We start from the raw sequence: 25,583 nt of genomic DNA, 5'->3' as shown, positions 1-25,583 counted from the left end.
TGTGTTTGACGCTCTTTCTCAGGATTCGCTTTATGTGAGGTGAGGAACGGAATATTCACACACCACGGAGCTGTCCAGTGCCCTTGTGAAACCCCAGCGGTGGCTGGGAAGAATTTCGATGTCGGTTTTAATATTTTTCCTTGTCTTAGAGATTTCTGAGGAAGCCTCAGTTTCCTCATTTGTACCCTGTATACTGGCAATGATAATAATGCCTATCTTAAAATTTATGAGGGTAAAATGAGATAGTGCATATGAAGTGCTTAGCACAGGAATAGAAAGGTAGTAAATACCCAATAAATGTGTTGGCGTTAAATGATCATGAAGAGAAGTAGATGGTGAGTGGACCCTGCTGCCTGGCTTCCTCGCGGGGGCTAGGAAGTCATAATAATCCAGTCACGTCATGGCAGTTGACTACATGTTTACTGTGTTCCAGAAACTTCAGGATGGTTCATGCTAAGAGCTGGACCCTGAAGAAGCACTTTGAAGGCAGCCCTACTCATAGTAACTTTGAGTTAAAGACAGTTGAACTCCCATCCTTAAAAGATGGAGGTAAGTCATAAGATTTCAGCTGGAAAAGACTATCAGTTAGCCTTTGCTGCATAATAAACTACCTCAAACAACAATGACATCTAACAGCAATCATTTATTGGCTTACAATTCTGTGGGTTAGCAATTTGGGCTGGGTTAAGTTGGTGGTAACTCTGTAGGTTTCATCTGGGCTAACCGTTTAATCTAGGTTGGACCTCACTCATTTGTCTGGTGGTTAGCAAGCTCTCTGCAGAGGTGCATGTCTCAGTCCTCTGGGTGGCCTTTCTAGCAGGCTAGTTTCTAGCAGGCTGTGAGCTCTGTCTTTGCAGTGGTCCCACTGATCTAGATCAGTAGGTGTTGGCAAATACTTTTCAAGCCTCTACTTATATCATGTTTGCTAATATGCAAAGCAAGTCACATAGCCAAGTCCGGATTCAAGGAGTGAGAACATAGACTTCTTTTTTTTTTTTTTTTAAGATTTTATTTATTTATTTGACAGAGAGAGACACAGCGAGAACAGGAACACAAGCAGGGGGAGTGGGAGAGGGAGAAGCAGCCTTCCTGCTAAGCAGGGAGCCCGATGGGGGGCTCGATCCCAGGACTCTGGGATCATGACCTGAGCTGAAGGCAGACGCTTAATGACTGAGCCACCCAGGCGCCTGGAGACATAGACTTCTTGATGGGAGGAGTGGCAAGGAGGCCCCACACAGCGATGGGAGGTATTTGTGACAATTTTGCAATCTTCCACAGAGACTTTTTCAAGGTTTTCTGTTTGAAGCCTTGATGTCATGTGGGAGGAGGATCCCTCTGATTTCTTTCATAATTGAAATGGTACATTGTTCCTGACTTCGACAAATGCTGGGGAGGATTTCCTCTCTGTCCTGGCAAGCCTGGTGATGGGGTGAGCAAGGGGGTAAGCAGGGCCTAGCAGCTGTGTGCAGATCTCAGGTTATCCTGTGCACAGACAGGAGGGAAAAAGTCTCCTCCTTTGTTGAGGAGTCTCCCATCCCATGGGGGGAAGTGGAAGGACAAGGCAAACCCCTAAGGAAATCTAGGGGAGAGAAACAGCGGCACCGCTGTAACGTGTTTGGAGATTAGCTTTGTAGAGCAGACCATATGGGGTATTTGCAGGTAGGAAGGCAGGCTTTGAGAAAGGGGCATGCAGTCAAAGAGCTTGGCCAAGTTCAGTCCCATCTAAATTGGGATAGACAGCCAGGACTCTGGTTCAAAATTCCAGAGAATGTGTGCATGAGGATCACTCCAGCAAAATATATGTTCTTTAATACTAATGGGGGCTGTCAGTGAAACCTTATATGAGCACTGTAACATAGTGATTACAAATGTGGCCCTGAGCAAGTTCCTTAACCTAAGCCTAAGTAAAATGGAAACAATAGTTGTTGGGAATATCATGTGAAATAATCCATGTAAAGCATGGAGTGAGTTCTAAGTACATAACATGATGATGATGGTGATGGTGAGGATGATGATAATCAGGGCTGGGCCCCTCTTGTTGTCTATCTCTTTAATAGCAAGTGCAGAAGGGCAACCGTGAAGCAGAAAGATAATCTTATTTAGAATGTTAATTTTGAGTGCTTATTTGGAATGCCAAAGTCAAGGAAGGCATCAAGCCTTGAGTTTCCAATTGCCTATGGAATGCTTTATTTTATAGAGGTCCTGCTGGAAGCTCTGTTCCTTACCGTGGATCCTTATATGAGGGATGATTTCCCTCCTAAAAATTCATGTGTTGTGCTTTGGATCCTGTTTTGAAATAGTCCATCTTTTAAAATACCCAACTGATTGTCTCTTCCCCCTGTCGTCCCAGTATAATATCAGCATTAAGATTCATGGTTGCTCATCTTTGCCAGCAAAGGTTTGAGAAGTTTGATGAGGGATTCCCTTGGCTCCGTTATTTGACCACCATTTCCTCTCTTAATGTGCACAATTTGCCTCTCATTGCTCCCCAAAAATTAAAAGACTAAAGAAGCCCAAATCCAATTTGTCCATTTCACTACTGACAACTAATTTGGGTAGAGGAAGATGGTAAGACTAAAATAAGCTTTTCTTGCCTTCCATTTACCTGTATTCTTTTAATTTAATCAAATATTTGTACTCAGTAAACAATCCAGGGAAGGGAAGGAATGAAAGCCTTTATGGGGCACTAACTTCTCAGTAATTTTTGCCTATTGGTAAATAATGTAGTCATCATTCTTTAAAATAATTGTTTTCAGAACTGATCAATAGAGATTCAAATCTAAGGTAAAAAAATGTTTCCAAATGTTAACTGGCATCCCTTTTTGTGTGGCTGGTATGATTCTGCGACAATAATTCCAATTTGTAAACTTTTCCCCCTACAATACCAGCCAATTCTCTAATACCAGCTGGTTGTCCTACAATTCAGTTCTGACACTATCTAACTGTAGATCCCACAAGTGAAGGTGTCAGTCTTACAAGACTGCCCCTCCCCACACTTCTGATGCCAATCCCAAGTCCACATTGTTACCTCTACTTCTGACCAACAGGCTATATCCGAGGCTCCAAAGACCCCCTCCTTGGGTTCAATTAATTTGCTAGAGCAGCACATAGAACTCAGGAAACCAGTTTACTCTCTAGCTTATTGGCTTATTATAAAAGGGTATGATTTGGAAACAGTCACGTGGAAGAGATGCGTAGGGCAAAGTATGTGGGAAGGGGCAAGGAGTATCCATGCCCTCCCCAAGGACACCACTCTCCCCACATCTCCTCATGTTCGCCAACCCAGAACCTGTCCTTTTAGGGTTTTATGGAGGCTCATTACATAGGCATGATCGATTAAATCATTGACAATTGGCAATTGATTCAACCTCTAGCCCCTCCCCACTTCCTGGAGGTCTGGGGAGGGGGCAATGAAAGTTAGAGCCCTCTAATCATGTGGTTGGTTCTGGCAACCAGCCCCCAACCTTAGGTGCTTTCCAAAAATCACCTCATTAATGTAACAAAAGATGCCTTTATCACTCTCATCACTTCGGAAATCCCAGGAGTTTAGGAGCTCTATGCCAGAAACGGGATGTAGACAGAATACATTAATTCTTATTCTAAATCACAATATCACAGCTAGTGATTTGAGAAACAAGTACCCAGTGGTGTCTGGGTTATGTTTTAAAAGTTACTGGTAGAAACTCATCCACAATGGAGCATGATGGTAAGATTCTCATATTCATTTCACAGGAAAATGCTATCAGAATGCTTCTCTGGGGTCACAGCAGAACTACCTCTAACATCTCTCCTCTTGCATTTCACCCAATTATTTTGCCTTTATGTATCAGCACACACTTTTCCCATTGATTTTCCATGTGGCCTGAAATTCAAGATGGTTTTCCCCAGATGCTCTTTTTTTTCTTTTTAAGAGAGAGAGAATGCATGCACGCAAGCAAGAGAAAGGGGTGGGGATGGGGACAGAAGGAGAGGGAGAGAGAGAATCCAAAGGCAGGGTTTGATGACCCAGTCAAAATCAAGAGTCAGATGTGCAACCAACTGAGCCACCCAGGGGCCCCTCCCCAGATGTCCTTATGTATTAAGAATGGATTTTTTTTTTTCAGAGTGGCGGCCAAAAGATTGAAGGAGGGTGATATGATGATGGGACAGCAAGTGGCCAGGTATTTCTGTGTGTCTCAGTGCTTGAAAAATATGTCTCTCCTTTACCTCCTTCTGGGTCCACCTCTGTCTATCACCCCTACAGTTTCTTCAGTCCATGTGATTCACTCACTGATCTTGGAAGCAACTTGGGAAATCTTGCCCCTTTCTTGACTAATTGGAAAGGAGGGAAGCCTGTGAAATTGACATCGTTGCAACTCTTAAACTTAAAAAATTGTAATTGTCCAGTTTATGACTATGGCAAAAATTCAAATAAATCAAAAATTTGTATCTTGGAAACTGAAAGTTCCCTTATCTTAATCTGAACCTTAGAGGTGACTGTTGTTAATGTATTCTTTCAAAAATTGCTTAGTACACAAATTAATATTTATAATTTTTCTTAAATAATGGGATTATATGCCCTTCAACAAATTGCTTTTTCTCACTTAATATGTTATGGATATCTTTTGTTGATAAAATGTAAATATACTACCTACCTTTTAGTGGCTGCAGATTTTTTTAAATCAATCCTTTTTTTTCTCCCAAAGATTTTATTTACTTATTTGAGAGAGACAGAGAGAGCACAAGTGGAGGGGGGAGGTAAAGAGGGAGAAGCAGACTCCCCACTGAATCAGGGAGCCTGACACAGGGCTCGATCCCAGGACTCCAGAATCACAACCTGAGCTGAAGTCAGACGCTTAACCAACTGAGCCACCCAGGCACCCCTTAATGGCTGCCAATTTATCCCATTGTTACCTGCCATGTAACTAATCTACTCCTGGTAGCAACTGTTCCCAGTTTTTTCTATCACAAATAGTTCTGCAAGGAACACGTATGCCTCTTTTGTGCATGTCTGTGTATTCTTTGCCTACTTAGATGAATATTGCTTCACATTAAATTCCCAAAAGTATAAATTCTAGGTCAAAGGAGATGCATATTTTATTAACTTATTTATTTATTTATAAAGATTTATATATTTATTTTAGAAAGAGAGCACAGGGTTGGGAAGGGGCAGAGGGAGAGGGATAGATTCTTAAGCAGACTCTACGCTGAGCACAGCCCAACACGGGGTTCGATCTCAGCACCGTGAGGTCATGACTTGAGCCTAAACTGAGTCAGATGCTTTTTTTTTTTTAAGATTTTTAAAATTTTTATTTATTTGACAGAGAGAGAGACAGCGAGAGAGGGAACACAAGCAGGGGGAGTGGGAGAGGGAGAAGCAGGCCTCCTGCTGAGCAGGGAGCCCGATGTGGGGCTCGATCCCAGGACGCCGGGATCAAGACCTGAGCCGAAAGCAGACGCTTAACAACTGAGCCACCCAGGCGCCCCTCAAGTCGGATGCTTAACCAACTGTGCCACCCAGGTGCCCGAGAGATGCACATTTTTTTTAAATGAGCAATCATCTGATTTATAAAAAGATGCAACAGTATTTAAAATGATACAAAATATCAATTTCAAAACAACTTCAAAAAGTGAGTGTATTTAACCATACTCAGCTCGTAACAGAGCAAATGGGTAAGAAGAATAATTCACGCTTATAGCATATTGCTAATATGAACTGGCAACAGAAAAAGTTGGTAAAGGAAGGCAGAAGAACTCTTATCTTTTAAGAATTAGGGGCGCCTGGGTGGCTTGGTCGTTAGGCGTCTGCCTTCAGCTCAGGTTGTGGTCCTCCCAGGGTCCTGGGATCGAGCCCCGTATCCTGCTCAGCGGGAAGCCTGCTTCTCCCTCTCCCACTCCCCCTGCTTGTGTTCCCTCTCTCGCTGTCTCTCTCTGTCAAATAAAAAAAAGAAAAAAAGAATTAGAACCGAGGGGCTCCATTATCATCTGGCATCCGCTCAATGTTGTACCTATGGTTAGAAATGTACATAATGGGAACTCCAGGGATCTTCCAGATTCGTCCTTTAAGGTCCTGGTCAACTTGGCCACAGTGTAACACTTGTGCTGAGTTACTCTCTGTACTAAGCAGTCATCTGCATAGGCTCCTTTGTGTGTGTATGGTAATGGTTCAGATCTTGGCTCCTTGGCAATCCTTAGAGCCACTCAATACTTTTGCCCCAGTTTCTCAGTTTGAGCCATTACACAGTCAGTTCTACAGAGACACACTTGGCATACAGACAGTCCATCACTGACTGTACTAAGTCAAGTTTGGCTTGAATGGAAAAGTTGATAAAGTTGGTATCAACCAGGATGTGGTAAGGTGGGCCCAGCTCTGTGTTATATTGGAAGAATAAGCAGGGAGGATGTTGGGGGACTTTTCTTTCCTTGAGTGCACTGGGATCTTCCTTTTCTTTCTTTTTAGGTTTTAATCTATCCTCTTTAAGCCTCTGATCTCGAAGACTAAGCATTCGCTTCATGGTAGCATACTTTCTTGCTTTCTTTTGCTTCCCTATGTTCATGCTGTACTCTTGTTTCTTCCGGAATCACCAACCCAATAGATGCACATTTTTAATTTGAAGTTTTGATGTCAAATTTCTCTTCAAAAAGATCGTATGAATATCCACTCCCACCAATAGCATATTAAAGAACTTGTTTCCTCATACCTATATGCCCATTGCTTATCATCTTGGCAATCTGAGATGAATTCACATTAATATTTCCATTTAACTTCCATTTCTTTCATTATTAGTGATGTTGACATTTTTTTCGTAAATTAATCATCAGTTTTCTTCTGTGAATTATGTTTATGTCTTTTCCGTTGTTCCTTTAGGTCTTTTTATCTTTTATAGTGATTTGTAAGATCTTCTTATATGTTAGGAATATTAGTGTTGCAAATATTTGGATCTTTGTTTATCTTTATCTTTCTCCCATGTCCAATCATAGTTTAAAATTTTTATGTGGGGGCACCTAGGTGGCCCAGTTGGTGGAGCGTCTGACTCTTGGTTTTGGCTCAGGTTGTGATCTGAGGATCATGGGATTGAGCCCCGCATCTGGCTCTGCCCTCAGCATGGAGTCTGCTTGAGAGAATATTAAGCAGGCTCTGCACCCAGCACAGAGCCCGGTGCAGGGCTTCATCTTACAACACTAAGATCATGACCTGAGCTGAAATCAAGAGTCAGATGCTTCACAAACTGAGCCACCCAGGCGCCCCTAAATTCATTTCAGTTTTAAAGGATTCTTACTAACATGGGAAAAAGTATAAGTCATATATACTAGTATAATGTTGAGAGAGAAAAACTGGGTTGCAAAACATAAAGTGATTTCAATTATGTAAATATGTATACATTTTTAAAAATGCATTTGTTTTTTTAATTCCAGTATAATTAACATACAGTGTTATTAGTTTCAGGTATACAATATAGTGATTCAAAAATTTTATACATTATTCAGTGCTCATTACAATAAGTGTACTCTTGGGGTGCCTGGGTGGCTCAGCTGGTTAAGTGTTTGCCTTCAGCTCAGGTCATGATCCCAGAGTCCTAGGATCAAGCCCCACATCTGGCTCCCTGCTCAGTGGGGATCCTGCTTCTCCCTCTCCCTCTGCCTGCCAATCCCCCCTGCTTATGCTCTCTCTCTCTGTCAAATAAATAAATAAAATCTAAAAAAGACAAAAAAACAAAAACCAGTAAGTGTACTCTTAATCCCCATCACCTATTTCACCCATCCCCCTAGGGCCCACCTTCCCTCTGGCAACCACCAGTTTGTTCACTTCATTTAAGGGTCTGTTTTTTTGTTTGTCTCTTTTTCTTTGTTTGTTTGTTTTGTTTCTTAAATTCCACATATGAGGGCGCCTGGGTGGCTCAGTCAGTTAAGTGTCTGCCTTCGGCTCAGGTCATGATCTCAGGGTCCTGGGATCAAACCCCACATTGGGCTCCCTGCTCAGCAGGGAGCTTGCTTCTCCTTCTCCCTCTGCCCCTGCTCTCCCTCGCACACATGCTCTCTCTCTAATAAATAAATTAAAATCTTTTTTTTTTTTTAAAGGGAGTGGCAGACAGAGGGAGAGGGAGAAGCAGGCTCCCCGCCGAGCAGGGAGCCCAATGCGGGGCTCGATCCCAGGACTCTGGGATCATGACCTGAGCCAAAGGCAGACACTTAACTGAGTGAGCCACCCAGGCGCCCCTAAGTTAAAATCTTTTAAAAAATTCCACGTATGAGTAAGATCATATGGTATTTGTCTTTTTCCGACTGACTTATTTCACTTAATATTATGCCCTCTAGATCCAGTCTTGCATATGGCAAGATTTCATTCTTTTTGATAGCTGAGTAATATTCCATTGTCTATATACCACATCTTCTTTATCCATTCATCTATAGGGGGACACTTGGGTTGCTTCCATAGTTTGTCTATTGTAAATAATGCAGGTAAACAATGGGATGCATATATCTTTTTGAATTCAGGGGTAAACACAGGGGTGCATATATCTTTTTGAATTAGTGTTTTCATATTCTTTGGGTAAATACCCACTAGTGGAATTAACTGGATCATATGGTAGTTCTTTTTTTAATTTTTTGAGGAATCTCCATACTGTTGTCCATAGTGGCTGCACCAGTTTGTATTCTTATAATATGCCTTTTTTGAATATATCATTAAGATTGCCATAACACACCCCAAAATATTAGCAGTTATCTTTGTATTGTGGGATTAGAACTAGTATTTTTATTTCATACATCAAATTTTCTAAAATAAATGTGTTATATAACTTCACGATCAGGGGGAAGACAGTATAAAATGGTAACGGTGGGAGAAGGTGGGAGAAAGAAAATCAGCAAATGAGACTGAAAAGGAGCAACTCAGAGGGAGAGACAAAAATCCCAGTGAAGTCAGTATTATGGAAACCAATGAGGAAGTTTGGGTAGCTCAGAGTGTTGAATACAGTAGAAAGGCAAAATCAGATAATGAATGAAGAGTGTCCACTGGATTTTGCAATCAGAAGTTGTTGTGACCTTAGTGGAGTAGAAGGCAGGTTGCACTGGAGAGAAGTGGGTGAGGACAGGGACAGATGTGGAACCAGTTCAGAGAGTTCTTCTCTAATGGCCCATATTTTCTCTCGAGGAGGAGAAACCAGCAGCGAGGAATTACGATGGAGAGATGTGGTGGGGTATTTAATCATGGAATATTAACTTCAATGCCCTTTTAGGAACCTACCCATGCAGCATCCCAACTCCCTTGAAAGAGGTTTCCCATGTCTTAATGTGCTTTATCTTTCAGAGTTGTGGAAAGTAAAAACTCAGCCTTCCCAGCAGGAACTGTGGTAGTGGCTTTTTCAGGCTGGATGACACACTCTATTTCTGATGGGAAAGATCTGGAAAAGCTACCCGCAGAGTGGCCAGACACGGTACCGGTGTCTTTGGCTCTGGGAACAGTGGGCATGACAGGGTGAGTTTCATGGGTATATTTCATTTGTTTAAATACCTGACATTCTGGTTTTCCAAAATAGTTTGTTCAGAATGTGGTCAACAAGAAGAAACTTGAGACAGTCTAGGCTCAGGGGCTGGTTAGAGTAGATGGTAGGACTAAGAAGGGAAGAAGATGGACTAGAGTTAGCCTTGGACTGAAGGAAAGAGGGAAAATGAGGCCAGAGACCCTCCAGTCCAGAGAGCAACAGAGCAGAGAAGCATGGGGCATGACCCCTCCCTAGCAGCAGGCAAATGGTAACACGACAGAACCAGCTCCCTCCATCTCTGGAAGTGTCTTGGCTTCACTCCTTACTCATCTCTACCTCCATTTCAGAGTTTAAAAGGGGGAAAAGAATTCAGTCTACCTTGGCTTTTCTGTACTGTCTCTCATTCCCCACCTTTCCCTATGCACATCTGAATTTCCTGAGGTATAAAGGGATCTGAGATTATTTAAATTGAGATGAATCATAAGTATGGTTGTACAGTCACTCAGCTTGACACAGACTTGAACTACTCAGGAGTTCCTTGGCCTTATCCCTCAGGAAGACTCCTGGGTCAGTTCATCCTGTCTCAACTGAACTTGGGACCTCAAGTTCCCTTTTATGGTCTGGAGAAGCAAGGTCAATTGAATTCCTTTTGTTGGAGTCCTCCCAGAACATTTTTAGTCTGGAATTCATGAATTTCCTTTCTCTCTTCAAGTTATATGATCTTTCATTTCTTCCATCCTTCCTTCCTTCCTTCATCCCTTCCTTCCTTCTTTCCTTCCCCCCTTCCTCCCTTCCTCTTTCTTTTTCACACCTCAAAGGACTTCTAAAGAATGAAATGGAAATACATACCTCAAACGATCAGCCTCTAGCAAAAACCAGTCCCCTATACCCCAAGTTCATATTGCACTCAGAATATGAACTCCTCAGAATTGCCATGGCCAAGAGACAGTATCGTGAATTTAGAGGATGCTTAATACCTTACTTTCAATAAGTGGGCACTAAAAAGAATTATAGCACTTCCAAGTCCTGCCTGCTTGCCCTAGACCCTCTACTAGTGAGCTCTTCCTCCCACCTTGTTATTCCACCTGTCTTTCTCTCTAAATTGTGAGCCAGGTGGAAGAAGGCAGGGGTGAAGGGAGACATGAGGAAACCTTGAAGCAAGTCTCCCATGACTATCTATAAAATAGTAGGAGATTTGAATCCTAAAATAGAGGGTAATTTATTCATTTGTGTAGACTTCTCATTCCCCTGTTCAAAGCCCCTGAGGAGTGCACTTTTACTCCAAACAATCAACTTTATATCAGTGGTTCTCACTGATTGAGGAGAAGGAGTTATGCTATGTTTCTAACCTCCTCTAGTGACACACTACCCATTCTTTGAGCATTCCTTACCAGTGGCCTGGGTCAACCCTTCAAGAACACTGGAACTTCTGCTATAGACTATCAAAGAAGTTGAACTTTGAAACCTAGGGTGTTGCTGCTGTCCAGGCTCCAGAGATTTAACATTCCTTCAAAGTTTGCATGACTTCCTTCATCGGACCTTTGTTTTCTCTGTTAAGCTGGAGGTGTTTATGTGTTTTGCTCTCCAACCTGTTATTGATTGAAGTCCCCCTTAGACCAAAATGTGCCTTTAATTTTTCCTCTAAGATTTCTTTACTGTTGACTTCTCCATCTTACCTCCTTTCCATTTTTAGAAGGATGTGATGTTTGGGAAAGGCCTTGTATATCTTGGGTCAGTAGGTCTAACTGAAAGCTGATTTTAGAATTTTCTAGGACAGAGATTGGGGTGGAGGGTAGGATTGTCATGGGTAGGATGTCATGGGTAGGATGATTGTCATGGGTAGGATGACAATCAGAAAATGCACCTTCTGCTTTGCATTTGAGGTTTTGCTAACTTGTCCAGCACACTCAGCCTTCAGCATTAATGAAGGCGGCAGTTTTCAGTGGGAATATTAGCTTTTGGGTCCTCAGAAAAAGTGCAGATTTCTGTGCCTTTCACTGCCTCACCTTCAATGTCCAACCCTAATGGATCCCCAGATATACTCAGAAGCAGACGTACAGTTTCTGTTCATATAGAAATAACTTTACATGAATTTGTCTGAAATTTTGCAAGTGGCTTAGCAATCGCCATAGTGGATATAGATTTCATTGGCTCAGACCCAGGGGTGCAGAAACATAACTTGGAATTTTTCTACTACTGTACATCATTTCTTTTTTTTAACTTTATTTTATTTATTTTTTTTAAAGATTTTATTTATTATCAGAGAGAGAGAGACAGAGACAGAGAGAGAGTGCACAAGCAGGGGGAGTGTCAGGCAGAGGGAGAAGCAGGCTTCCTGCTGAGCAAGGAGCCTGATGTGGGACTTGATTCCAGGACCCTGGGATCATGACCTGAGCCAAAGGCAGACGCTCAACCGACCGAGCCACCCAGACGTCCTGACTTTATTTATTTTTCGACAGAGAGAGAGATAAAGAAGAAACACAAGCAGGAGGAGTGGGAGAGGGAGAAGCAGGCTTCCCTCTGAGCAGGGAGCCCAATGCGGGACTTGATCCCAGGACCCTGGGATCATGGCCTGAGCCGAAGGCAGACACTTAACAACTGAGCCACCCAGGTGCCCCTGTACATCATTTCTATCTCAAGCCTGCATCTTGGCTTGTGTAGTAAAACAGAGCCTCAGTTAAATTCAGTGATTTTTCATATTGTTCAGGTTTAAAACTCAGGATTTCCTTTTTTCCTCTCCCTAGGGTTGATGCAAAGTTCCAAGGGCTAACACAGATTCTGTGCCAGTAGAGGGGAGACAACAACTTCTTGAGCTTGATCTGTCTTAGTCTTATGCTGGTCTCCTTTTCCCACTGAGTCCTCAGCCACATCGCCTTCCAAGCTGGCCATCCGAGCTGGTGGCTTCTTCACCCAGTACTTGTCAGTACTGTCTGAGCTGCATCTTTGTAGACCCTGTAGTTCTTTCCTTGACAGCTAACTTCGACATCTCATTTGGGATGAGATGGGGAAATTTCAGTTCTTCCATCCCACTTAGGAGCCATGGAAAACTCCAGGTGTTTCCCTGGGAACCTCTTATGCCTAGACACTGCATACCATTATATCTGTTCTGTGGCTGTGGCACCATGATGACATGGAGGCTTTCCTCATGAAGCTCACCCTCTCCCTAGGACACACATGGAATGAAACACAAGCTCTCTGTTCTAGGATCCTCAGAGTTTATCTTCTTTTGCTCCTGAGACTTGGCTTAGGGGTAGACAAAGTGCAGCCCCTTTCCAACCAACTCTCAATTTCTTCTCTAGTTCCCATCATCTTTATTCCTATTTAAGAGTGAGGAAGGGGGGTGCCTGGGTAGCTCAGTTGGTTAAGCGACTGCCTTCAGCTCAGGTCATGATCCTGGAGTCCCAGGATCGAGTCCCACATCGGGCTCCCTGCTCAGCGGGGGGTCTGCTTCTCCCTCTGACCCTCTCCCCGCTCGTGCTCTCTCTCATTCTCTCTCTCTCGAATAAATAAATAAAATCTTTAAAAAAAAAAAAAAAAAGAGTGAGGAAGGAGGAGGTGGACCCACTTAGTGGCTGGTAATATTCATTTCCTATATTTTTTGTCTTTTATTTGGACCCATGGCACTGGGCTATTGAGAAGGCCTTCAGGATGTATCTGAAGCAACAAAGATATAAATATAGATTTATAAGCAACAAATCTATCCACATATCTTTAATTTTCTTCCCCCAGGCTAACAGCCTACTTTGGCCTACTTGACATCTGTGGTGTGAAGGGTGGAGAAACAGTGATGGTTAATGCAGCAGCAGGAGCAGTGGGCTCTGTGGTGGGGCAGATAGCTAAGCTCAAGGTAAGTGTCTTCGTCAAGTACCAAACATTTACTCAATACCCACAGTGTGCACTGAGAATACAACAGTCAACAGAGCAGAACTTCCCCAGTCTCACGGAGTTTAGTTTAGTGGGTCTTGTTTAGAAGTTGAAGATACATTAAGAATATAAGAGATTTCTGAAGAGCTACTCTCTGTGTTCCAATACAGTCTCTAGTCTCGTCCCGAAAGTGCTTTTCAGAATGCTTTCCAATTCCTCTACGATTAGACAGGATCTAGTCCAATGCTTTAGCCCAAATGAAAGAATAAGGGGGCAGTCACTGGGAGGGCTGACAGTCCCAGAGCTGAGCCCAAATTATAGTCTAAAGGACCACTGTACCAAAAGATAGCATGCAAATCACTGCAAGAGAAGCCCAAAAATAAAGAAACAAGAGAGTCAAATAAAAAGGTTGTCAAGCCAACAAGTTAAAACGAGCTGCAAACCACATAACCAGAGACCGGAATCTGTTGGTTGGTCAGAGGCAGGCTGAAGTTACAAGTTGGATTGTAGGCTGATTCAGGGACTAATTTCACCTATGGGCCTGTTGGCCCATTGTGGTATCTTCATATATGTGAGCACTTTGGGTGTTCTTGGGGAACCTGACCATACTAGACTAGGAGGGGGGTTGGTCCATGCTTTTGGCTTATAAATGGTTTCCATTTTTTTCTCCTCATTTAGGGCTGCAAAGTTATTGGAGCAGCAGGGTCTGACGAAAAGGTTGCCTACCTCAAAAAGCTTGGATATGATGTTGCCTTTATTTTTTTATTTTTTTAAAGATTTTATTTATTTATTTGACAGAGAGAGACACAGCAAGAGAGGGAACACAAGCAGGGGGAGTGGGAGAGGGAGAAGCGGACTTCCCGCCGAGCAGGGAGCCCGATGCGGGGCTCGATCCCAGGACCCTGGGATCATGACCTGAGCCGAAGGCAGACGCTTAACGACTGAACCACCCAGGCGCCCCAATGATGTTGCCTTTAACTAGAAAACAGTAGAGTCTTTGGAAGAAACTTTGCAAAAAGCCTCTCCTGATGGTTATGATTGTTACTTCGATAATGTGAGTACAAATTGGACTTAATATCTTATTTTCTAACAAAGTACTATACAAGAGAATATGCTTCTAAAGTTTCCACCTAAAATATGTAAAGAAAGCACATATGCCTTTAAAAAAAACAGGCATATTGAGATACAATTTACCCATTTTAAAGTGTTGAACCTAGTGGTTTTTAGTATATTCCCAGAATTCTACAACCATGACCACAATCAATTTTAGAACATTTCATTATCCCAAAAAGAAATGCTGTACTCATTATAGTCACTCCCCATTTACCCCCAAAAGTGGTCTTTTGTGACTAGCTTCTTACACTATACATTAGCATGTTTTCAAGTTTCATCCATGTTGTAATGTGTCTCAGTGCTTCATTCCTTTTTTATGGCCAAGTAATATTCCATTGTATGGGTATACTACATTTTATTTATCCATCCATCAATTGATGAGCATCTGAGTAATTTTCACTCTTTGGCTATTATGCTTAATGTTGCTATAAACATTCATGATCAAGTTTTTGTGTGGACATATGTTTTCATTTTTCTTGGGTATATACCTCTACATGGAATTGTTGGGTCATGTGGAAACTCCATATTTAACATTTTGAGGAACCAACAAACAATTTTGCAAAATGGCTGCACTATTTTACATTCTCACCAGCAATGTATGAGGGTTCCAATTTCCCTACATCCTCACCAACACTTACTATCTATCATTTTTATTATGACTATCCTTGTGGGTTTGAAGTAGAATTTCACTGTGGTTTTGATTTGAGTTTCCCTAATTACTAATGATACTGAGCATCTTTTCATTTGTATATCTTTGGAGATATGTCTGTTCAGATCTTTTGCCCATTTTTCAATTGGGTTATTTGTTGAGTTTTAAGAGTTCTTCATAAAAGTTCTGATAAGCCCCTTACCGGATGTAGCCAATCCTCAATATTCCTGGTAGTTATGTTCTATCAAGTCACACATATGTACATGTTTCACCTTGATTACAGTCTTAAATCCTAAAAACAACTCTTCCTACAGCTTCTATTTTCTTTATTTTTCAAAAGAGAAAAGGAGGTTCAGAAGTGGTAAGAAGCTTGCCTGAAGCTGCCCCACAAACTCATTCTCCCAGATTTGGGGTTCACATCCCATCCAACCAGCCCCAGAGCTGGAGCTTTTTGAACTACTCTGCACTGCCCCCTACTGCCTTCCCTCCTGGGTAATCTCTGGGAGAGCTGAAAAAGGAACACAGACCCTCGGCCTTTGCTGACCTTAGCTGGGAAATTTGTGTCTCTTTTGCAGCTCTAGGCATGTCTCCAAATGAGCAGGCAAGCTCTGTGAATGTTGATTTGGGGGTTATAAATAAATGTTAACAAGTAGTCCCATTCTCAAATATGGAATACACTAATAAAGAGGATTGACTATATGGTTTGCAGTTCTTTTCTTCTGTTCTGTGAGTTGTCTTTCACTTTCTTTTTTGCTTTTTTCTTTCTCTTTCTTGATGGTGCCCTGTGAAGCACAAAAGTTTTAAATTTTGATGAAGGCCGATTTATTTCTCCTTTTGTTGCTTGAGCGTTTGGTGTCATGTCTAAGAAGGCCTTGCCTTATCCAAGGTCACAAAGATTTACTCCTATGTTTCTTCCTTTTTTTTTAAAAGATTTTATTTATTTTTGACAGAGTGTACAAGTAGGGGAAGCAGCAGGCAGAGGGAGAGGGAGAATGTGGGGCTCAATCCCAGGACCCTGGGATCATGACCCGAGCTGAAGGCAGACGCTTAACCGACTGAGGCACCCAGGCGCCCCTCCCATGTTTTTTTCTAAGAGTTTTATGGTGTTAGCCGATACATTTTAAGTTAATTTTTGTGTATTGCCTAAGAAGGGGTTCATACCCCTCCTTTTCCATACCCAGTTATTCTACACCATTTATTGAAAAGACTATTTTTTCCTCCTATTGCATTGTTTTGGCACTCTTGTCGAAAATCAATGGACCATAAAATAAGGGTTTATTTTATTTTATTTTATTTTATTTTATTTTATTTTATTTTAGAGTTAGTTCAAGTTAGTTCTATTGATCTATATTTCTGTTCCCACACTGTCTTGATTAATACAGCTTTGTAGTAAGTTTTGAAATTGGAAAATGTGAGTCCTCCAACTTTGTTCTTGATGTGGCTTTTGAGTATTTTTTCCATACTCTTGGATAGGGGCAATGAAAATTGAACTGATCAGAGAACTCCAAAATATAATAAAGTAAAAGGTATAAGTTATATATGGTATGTTCCTACAAATAGAAATTCCCAGCCTCTTCTATCTTTTTCCAACTGCAATTTTCTGCACTGCTGTGCTAATTCAATCAGGTTTTTTTTTTACTTCTAGAATAAATTTTGTGAAATGATGGTTGTGACTTACTGATTCTCCTGAATCTTCTAGTGTTTAGATTATTTAAAGTGGGTTTTGTTTTCTTCCTGTCTGTATAGGTAGGTGGAGAGTTTTCAAACCTTGTTATCCCCCAGATGAAGAAATTTGGAAGAATTGCTATATGTGGGGCCATCTCTACGTATAATAGTACTTGCCCTCTTCCCCCAGGTAATGAGCTCATGCACATGATCACAGATGTAGAAAGACTAGACAAGAAGAATATTCACGGATATGGTATAGGCCAGTGACTATCAAAATGTTAAAAAGACTTCCTGATATTCTTGATGAAATAGTGTTTATTAAACTAAAAATATGTAATTTCATATATTTGTACTAAATAGCTTACTTTACACTTTGATACTGAGAAATAACAGAATCTGAAAATATAGAAGAGTGTTGATAATTTTTTAAAGTTTTAGTTTTTTACCTATTGTTTTGGGCAAAGTTGTAAAAAAGCAGCCATGATTTGATTTAGAAACAGAACACCTTCGTCTGGCTGGTGCAATATGAGGGTTCTTTAGGATATTCGAGGTGTTGCTGGAGGTATGGGGTTGGGGAGAGGATGACTTGGGTGGGTGAAGGGAACAACGGGCTGCCATGTCCTTTCATGGTAGTGGGCAGTGCTTCTGAGAGCAGCAGGACACACTGGCTCCCCCAAACTGACAATTTCCATGGAAAGGGAAAGGAGTGTGCATTTCCCCTCTGTTCCTGGATTGTCCTTATTTTGATTCTCCTGTGCCTCTGTCCCCCACCTCTCCGCTCTCCTATGCAGAGACCACCCCCTCCCCTGTCCATACCACAGAGGTCCAAAAGCAGTATCAGCTAGAGAACTATATTCCTGAAGTCCTACTTCTCTGAGAGACATTGTAGAGGCCTCTTATTTTATGGATGGGGAGATGAATGGCAAGAGGACCAGAGGTTCTTTAAATCCTATTAGCAAGACACTCAAAGACGGGTCTCCTGAACTCCTCATACAGAGTCCTTCTCTACTACAACAATTATTTTTTTTTTAAGATTTTTTTTTTTTAAAGATTTTATTTATTTATTTGACAGAGAGCGAGAGTTAGCGAGAACAGGAACACAAGCAGGGGGAGTGGGAAAGGGAGAAGCAGGCTTCCCACTGAGCAGGGAGCCCAATGTGGGGCTCGATCCCAGGACCCTGGGATCATGACCTGAGCCGAAGGCAGACGCTTAACGACTGAGCCACCCAGGTGCCCCCTTTTTAAGATTCTTATTTTATTTTATTTTATTTTATTTTATTTTATTTTAGAGAGAGAGAGAGAGGGAGCTGGTGGTGGGGAGGGGCAGAGGCTGAGGGAGAGAATCACAAGCAGACTCTGAGCTAAGTGCAGAGCCTAACACGGGGCCCGATCCCACGACCCTGAGATCAAGACCCAAGTGGAAACCAAGAGTCAGTCACTAAACCGACTGAGCCATGCAGGAGCCCCTCAAGACTACAATTCTGTGCTGTTAGTGAGATTATAGATTTACCTGTGGTCCAAAAAAACTGAGAAAAAAGAGCAAAAAGGAATCTTGGAGAGTGTCATCGGGATCTGGGATGATAACTGTAAATAAATTGGGTATTCATTCTGTGATGTCTTCACTCATGGGAATGAAACCCTACAGCCCTGCTAGTTAACAACCCCTCAACTGCATTGAGACAAGTGAGCGAGAGTGGAAGGGGCTGAGAAAGGACAGCTTGTAGATTCCCTCTTGGTTCTGAAAAATCAAAGACACTACCTTCTCTAAGAAAACTCCAGGTGCACTTGGCAGTCTTACTGTTCAGGACTTTTTTCTCCTATATTTTTCTAACTGATGCTAAGCTAGAATCATGGGAAATCTTCTGTCTGCGCATCGAGCAAAGCTCCAGGATGCATTTTCTTGACCATAGTCCAATTAGGTACAGCCAAATATTTTGGATCCAGTAACTTGATCTAGCCTTTTTAGCAATTAGAGTTTGGAAGTTCAGCTGCTCAGATAGGTCTTTGAGGACATCAGCTGGCTTTGTCCATCCATTTTAGATGAGATTCTGCCCTGCCTCTGATCTCCAGAAATTCTGACATACTTCATTGTTAGGATAGCTCAGGGGTATTTCCCCGGCTTTAATGCCACATTAAAATGCCACATTCTTTTTTTTTTTTCTTTGATGGGTTTTAACTATATTTTATTTTATTTTTTAAGATTTTATTTATTTATTTATTTATTTCAGAGACAGAGCATGTGAAGGGGGAATGAGGCAGAGGGAGAGGGAGAAGCAGACTCCCCGCTGAGCAGGGAGCCCGACATGGGGCTCAATCCCAGGACCCTGAGATCATGACCTGAGCTGAAGGCAGACACTTAACCAACTGAGCCACACAGGCGCCCCAACTTTTCTAAAATTTAAATTAAATTAATTAACATATAGTGTATTATTAGTTTCAGAGGTAGAGTTCAGTGATTCATCAGTTGTATACAACACCCAGTGCTCATTCCATCAAGAGCCCTCCTTAATGCCCATCACCCAGTTACCGCATCTCCAGCAACCCTCAGTTTGTTTCCTATGATTAAGAGTCTCTTATGGTTTGTCTCCCTCTCTGGTTTTGTCTTGTTTTATTTTTCCCTCCCTTCCTCTATGCTAAAATGCCACATTCTTATTGCTCCCAATAAAGAAACTGTATTCCCATCAGGGTGGATAAGCCCAGAAATAGTATTTCATCCTCTTCCAGGATGAGGATATGAGGATTCCAGTCCTTAACCTCAAAAGAAATATGGTTGGTGTGGATCTTCTGAAGAAGCAGTCTTTCTGCAAGAGCAGCCCCGCATCTGGATGTGCCACTCTCCTGTGTCACCCTCACATCTCACTCATCTTGCATCAGTTTGTTTTGGTTTAGGACAAAGCCCTATTTTTCTGACTGCTCCTGTGACTTTCTTCAAAGTAGTGAGTGGGAACTTTCAGCTTAAGTGATGCCAGTCACCAAGGATGTCGCAAATAAATTCTGCCAGTCACCTTGGCTCTTCTTCCTGGGCATTTTCACCTGACTTCCTGGAACTTTTCTTTTCTTTTTCTTTTTTTTTTTTTAATTCTTATTTATTTATTTGACACAGAGAGAGAGAGAGAGACAGCGAGAGAGGGAACACAAGCAGGGGGAGTGGGAGAGGGAGAAGCAAGCTCCCGGCCGAGCAGGGAGCCCGATGCGGAGCTCGACCCCAGGACCCTGTGACCATGACCCGAGCCGAAGGCAGACGCCCAACGACCGAGCCACCCAGGCGCCCCTTCCTGGAACTTTTCACACTATGCTCATGGGTCATTCCCTCAGTTTCTGGTCCCTTAGGATGCTTGAGAAAACAAGCCAGGCAACCAACACAACCTTTTCTCTCTCACACAGTAGATAGAGTACCATCTTCTTAATAGGCCGCAGTGTAGCCTGGGGCTTTTTCTAGGCTGGTGGTTCTCCAAGTATGGGCCCAGGACCAGCAGCATCATCATCTCCTGAGAACTTGTTAGAAGTACAGATTCTTGGGACCCACTCCATATCCACAGTCAGGAATTGGGGGAGGGGCCAACGTCCTCTTTCCACAAGCCCTCCGTTGTGATTCTCATCCACACTGAGTTGTGAGACCACTGTTTGGGCCAACTCCTGGTACCCTGAAATGGTGAGGTGGAGTTGCTGAGCCTCTTGATCATTCTCTCTTAGCTCTTGGGCCAGAGGTGGACACTAGCTTTTTTTATATCTGCTTTGAGAAGAGAACAGGAGATAGGGCTATGCCATAGAATGACTGCCATAAAAAAAGAACAAAACATGCGAAGTAAGACATAAAAAAAGAATAAAACATGCGAAGTATCAGGAATATCAGGGTATTTAAGCCTGAGTAGCCCAGAAACACTTCCACAGGTTATCTTCAGGACCTCTTTCTGTTCCATAGAACTATTTGGGACGTTTTTGGTGGGTCTTGTTCCTGGCATGTGAAGGCTGAATATTCCCTGGCTGCCTGGCCTGGATAAGGGTTCTGAGGGTGGGTCAGTCCAATTGCTGCTGTGACAAATTATCTCAAGTTCAGTGGCTACAACAACACAGATTCATTGTCCAATAGTTCCGGAGATCAAAAGTCTACAGTGGGTGAGCAGGGCTGAATTCTTGCTGAAGGCTCAAGAGGAGAAGCTGTTAACTTGCCTTTTCCAGCTTCTAGAGGCTGCCTGCATCCCCTGGCTCGTGTCCCTTCCTCCATCCACAAAGCCAGCAGCAGGGTCTTCCAGTGTCTCTCTCTCTCTCTCACTCTGATCTGTGCTTCCATCATCACACATTTTTTCCTGCCTCTGACTTTTCTGCCTCCCTTACAAGGGCCCTTGTCATTATATTGGGCCCACCTGAATAATACACAATAATCTCTTCAGCTAAAGGCTCTTAACTTGATCATACCTGAAAAGTCCCTTTTGCCACGTAAGGAAAGACATTCACAGGTTCTGGGAGTTCAGATACGCCCATCTTTGGGGACCAAGATTCTGCCTACCACAGAGGCCATGTTGATTTGTGGACAGCCCCATGGATCAGAAACAAGTGGAGAAATCTAGAACAGTGACGTGACTTGTACTGCTTGTGTTTTCACCACGGCCACCTCCCTGGACCCTGTCACCCAAATGTGTCCTCCTGTTCACAGGCCCACCCCCAGAGAATATTATCAATCAGCAGCTCTGCATGGAAGGGTTCATCGTTACCTGCTGGCAAGGAGAGGTCCGCCAGAAGGTTCTGAAAGACTTGCTGAAATGGGTCGTAGAGGTAACAGGCTCCAGAGCCCCTGTCCCCATTGCACACGAGATCGGATTCCCTCTCCACACTATAGGTTTCACCTGCACTGCAAATACAGGTGCATCTCACTGTTCCCCCTTCTAGAACAAAATCCCAGAGTTGTTTACACGCACCATCTGCAGTTCCTCTCTTTCCATTCTTTCTCAAACCCACATATCAGGCTTTTACACTCTTGCCATTCTACCAAATTGCCTTTGTCAAGGTTGACGATGTCCTCCTGCTGTGAACTGCAGGGGTCAGTTCTTGGCTTCGATTGGCTGTGGCAAGTATCGGACAGAGGTGATCACGCTCTCCTTGGTACACTTTCTTCCCGTGGCTCTTGGTTTTCCTTGCAGATTTGTCCTCCTCAGAGGATCTCCTCTGCCAGCTTCTTTTCTGCTCTCTAAATTAATAATAGAGTGTCCCAAGGGACAGGAGTGGGCTCACTGGGCTTCCTTTCTTCTCTACCCAAGTCTGCCTATCCCTTACTTAGCTCAGTCAGGCTCTTGGCTTTAAATATCCTCCACATGCTGACAGCTCCTAAATGTCTGTCTCCAGCCTGGGTCTCTCCCCTGGGCTCTCGGCCGCTCAACAGCTGCACTTGGATGTGTAATACACATCTTTGACTCAACACGTCAAAAACTAAATATGTCTTGATCTTTCCTGCCAAACCCATTCCATATACAGACCTCACCATCTCAGTTACAGCAATTCTATCCTCCTAGTTGCTCAATCCAAAAACCTTGAAATCATCTTTGATTCCTTTCTTTCTCTCCTACCCACGTCTCATCTGTCGGGAAATTCTGGTATCTCAACCTTCAAACTACCCGCAGAATCTGACCAGCTCTCCCACCTCCGCTGCTACCACCCTGGTCCAGACTGCCGTCTGGTCTAGCCTGGATGTTGCAGGAGACCCTGTCTGACCTCCTGACTTTATGCCCCAATAGACCATTCCCAAAACAGCTGCCAGAGTGATCTTTTAAAGCATAAATCAAACCATGTCATTCTTTGGCTCAAATCCCTGCAAAACTCCCCCATTTCACATAGAATAAAACTTATAAGGCTGTACATGATCTGACCTCCATTACCTCTCTAATTTCATTTCTTAGTGTTCACCCCCTTGCTCACTCTGCCCAATCCCTCCCCACTTCCCTCTGTCCCTCTGTAACTGCTTCCTTAATTCGCTCATTCCCCATAGGACTTTGTTAAAAACTACCTTCTGAATGAAGCAACTTTTAAAATGGCCCTATTTTAAATTGCAATCCCTCTTCATTCTTTTTTTTAAAGATTTTATTTATTTATTTTGGGAGAGAGAGAACATGCATGTGAGTGCGTGTGCATGAAAGCAGGGGAAGGCGGAGAGAGGACAAGCAGCCTCTACACTCAGCGCAGAGCCCACCCTGAGATCACAACCCCAAGATCACGACCTGAGCAGAAACCAAGAGTCTGATGCTTAACCGACTGAGCCACGCAGGCGTGCCTGCAATCCCCCTTCATTCTCGGTCCTCCTTACCTTACTTTTATCCTCAGCAGTTATCACCTTTTAAATAATGTATACTGTAATTCACTTATATTTATTGCCCATCTCCCTCCTGTGAGAATGTAACCTCCATGAAGGCAGTAACGTCCGTACATTTTGTTTTCTGATGTACCCTCAGCATCTAGAATAGTGTCTGAGCCAATGTAAACACTAGATGAATATCGTTGAATACATGCTGGAGGGGCATATATTCGTGCCGTGGCTCTTCCAGGCCCTAGGTTGGTGTCTTCTTAGAGCCATGGCCTTAGATCCACAGGAAGAAGCCCATCCCCTTGTCCTGTGCTGTGATACTTTCCCACCTTACACCACGTGGTTATTCAGGGTTACCCAGGGGCATTATTTTAGTTTTAGAGGGAAAAAGTGGTATCACACTTCTAAACTCCTGGCTTTATCATCATTTCCCAATTCAAAGAAATAAATTGCTCCTCTGGCAGCCGTTGGAGCTTGGTGTTTTTCCAGTCCAACTCTTGGAGTGCTGAGCTGGGCTCTTTCCAGGAAGCTGAGAAGAGCTGAATGATTTTTAAGTTCCCACTGTGGAGCCTCTTTGTCCCTGTTGTTGAAATCGGATCTAGCCCTCCCACGATCACAGCTGACGACAAGAAGCCACTGTGCTGGGGTCCCGAATGCCTCCTTCTAACAGAGTGGACCTAATGACAGTTTTGTTTTCAGTAACTAGTGAATTGGCCTAGTTTCTCTCTCGTCTACTTATTTTTTTTTCTCATCTCTTCCCCTTCTGAAAAATACACTTTTCTTTTAGAATAGTTTTTGATTTACAAAAAATTCACAAAGTTAGTACAAAGAGTTTCCATATGGCCTGTATGCTGTACCTTAATTTACCGTATTATCAACACTTTTATGTTAGTATTCATCTTCAACTTTGAACTTTTAAACTTTGGGTTACAGCTTTTAACCCCTTTCCAGGTTCTTTGCCTCTTTAAGAACAGGAAAGAGCTGGGGCTTTCTAGTCAAGAGTTCAAATCCCAGCTCCTATGCATATTAATTCGTTGAGTGACCCCCACCCCCAGGCAAATAGTCCCTCCAAAAATCTATACTGGGTGCTAAGCCATCACTGGAATACATTAAGAAAGTAAGTGGTATCAGGTAACTCCTGTCTCCACATAAGACCCCTTTTAAAAAACCTTGAAAATGTAAATTAGTTCCACTTAGTAGACTGCCTTGAAGTAGAAAGAAAAATGAAAAACCCTCAACAAATGAACCCTTCCCTCCCGCACTCCTAAGTGAATGTTCAACATATATTGAAAGAATCTGGGCTTGATTCGAGGACAAACTATTAGACTGCCATTGTATTTACATTTGCTGAACAGGCTCTGCCTCTTCAGGGGTCAAAGAGGTAATGATGCTACGTCATGAAGCTACTGGAAGGATTAAAACAGATAATACCCTGCAAGGGGGCCCCTTTCTCCATCTTCTTCCATCTCTTCTGAGATCATTACATTACTAAACTTTTCCATATAATTTACTTAGAAATTGCTTAATCGCTTCCTGTGACATTTCTGCTATTATTATACTGTGATCTAACACCTATTATCAACATTCTATCTGTACTTTGTGGACCATGCCCCGAGGTTGACTATAAGTTCATGGAGGACAGGGCCTCCATCTTAGATTTCCAGGTTTCCCATAGTGTACCTGATAAATTTGTTGCTATGATGAGAAGAGTATATCATTTAGAATATGAAATTAATCTGTTATATTTGTTGTCGTTCTGATACAGGGTAAAATCCAGTACCATGAATACATCACTGAAGGATTTGAAAACATGCCAGCTGCATTCATGGGAATGCTGAAAGGCGATAATTTGGGAAAAACAATAGTGAAAGTATGAAAAAAATGACACGGAATCTAGAAATCATTTGGATAATTACTTAATTTCTTCTTAACCATTTAGTAAAAATGTATACTACCTTCATCATCTAAGAAATAGTCATTGTGATGAGTTTGATCTCCCTAATAAAACACATCTAAGTGGTATGTAATTAGAACAGAGAGTGAAAATTTCATAGTGAACAATGGCCAGTCACCTCACTCCCTACTACAGCTCCTGGGTTGTGGTGCAAAATAATGGTTTGGAGTCCAAAAGTTTACTGCTTCTGTGACTTTGGAGTTCTGATTTTTTTTTTTTTTCCCTGATCTGTAAAGTGAGGAGACTAACATCTGCTTTATATACATATTATAAATTTATTTAAAACACCAGCATAGGGGCGCCTGGGTGGCTCAGCTGGTTAAGCATCTGACCTGATTTCGGCTCAAGTCGTGATCTCAGGGTTGTAGTATCCAGCCCGGCATCAGGCTCCGTGCTCAGCGGGGAGTCCGCTTGGGACTCTCTCCCTCTCCCTCTCTCCTTTTCCTCTCACCACGCATGTGCTCTCTCTCTCTAAAATAAAAAATCATTAAATCTTCAAAACGAAACAAAAACGCCAGCATAAGGCCTGGTCTATATTAGGTACACAGTATGAGCTACCTTCTTGCAGAAATCAGTGAATTT

The 25,583-nt window shown here is 42.6% G+C and overlaps 1 protein-coding gene and 1 pseudogene across 1 annotated transcript; one reads left to right on the top strand and one right to left on the bottom strand.

Annotated features, from left to right (window-relative positions):
• The first annotated feature begins 300 nt into the window (after positions 1 to 300).
• On the top strand, positions 301 to 25,241 carry PTGR1 (prostaglandin reductase 1). Its single transcript, XM_032419098.1, is given in 10 exon segments — positions 301 to 549; positions 2,198 to 2,241; positions 4,102 to 4,160; positions 9,287 to 9,454; positions 13,191 to 13,308; positions 14,004 to 14,067; positions 14,288 to 14,379; positions 16,834 to 16,942; positions 21,410 to 21,528; positions 24,813 to 25,241. Coding segments are annotated over 10 exon segments (1,101 nt in total). The 5' UTR covers positions 301 to 332; the 3' UTR covers positions 24,924 to 25,241.
• LOC116641406 lies at positions 5,939 to 6,550 on the bottom strand (annotated as a pseudogene).
• Positions 25,242 to 25,583: the final 342 nt, after the last annotated feature.

This window comes from Phoca vitulina, unplaced genomic scaffold (genome assembly GCF_004348235.1).
Source record: "Phoca vitulina isolate PV1807 unplaced genomic scaffold, GSC_HSeal_1.0 scaffold21, whole genome shotgun sequence".
NCBI classification, from domain to species: Eukaryota; Metazoa; Chordata; class Mammalia; order Carnivora; family Phocidae; genus Phoca; species Phoca vitulina.
Note: the sequence above shows the minus strand (reverse complement) of the source record. Positions and strands in the feature narration are given on the sequence as shown.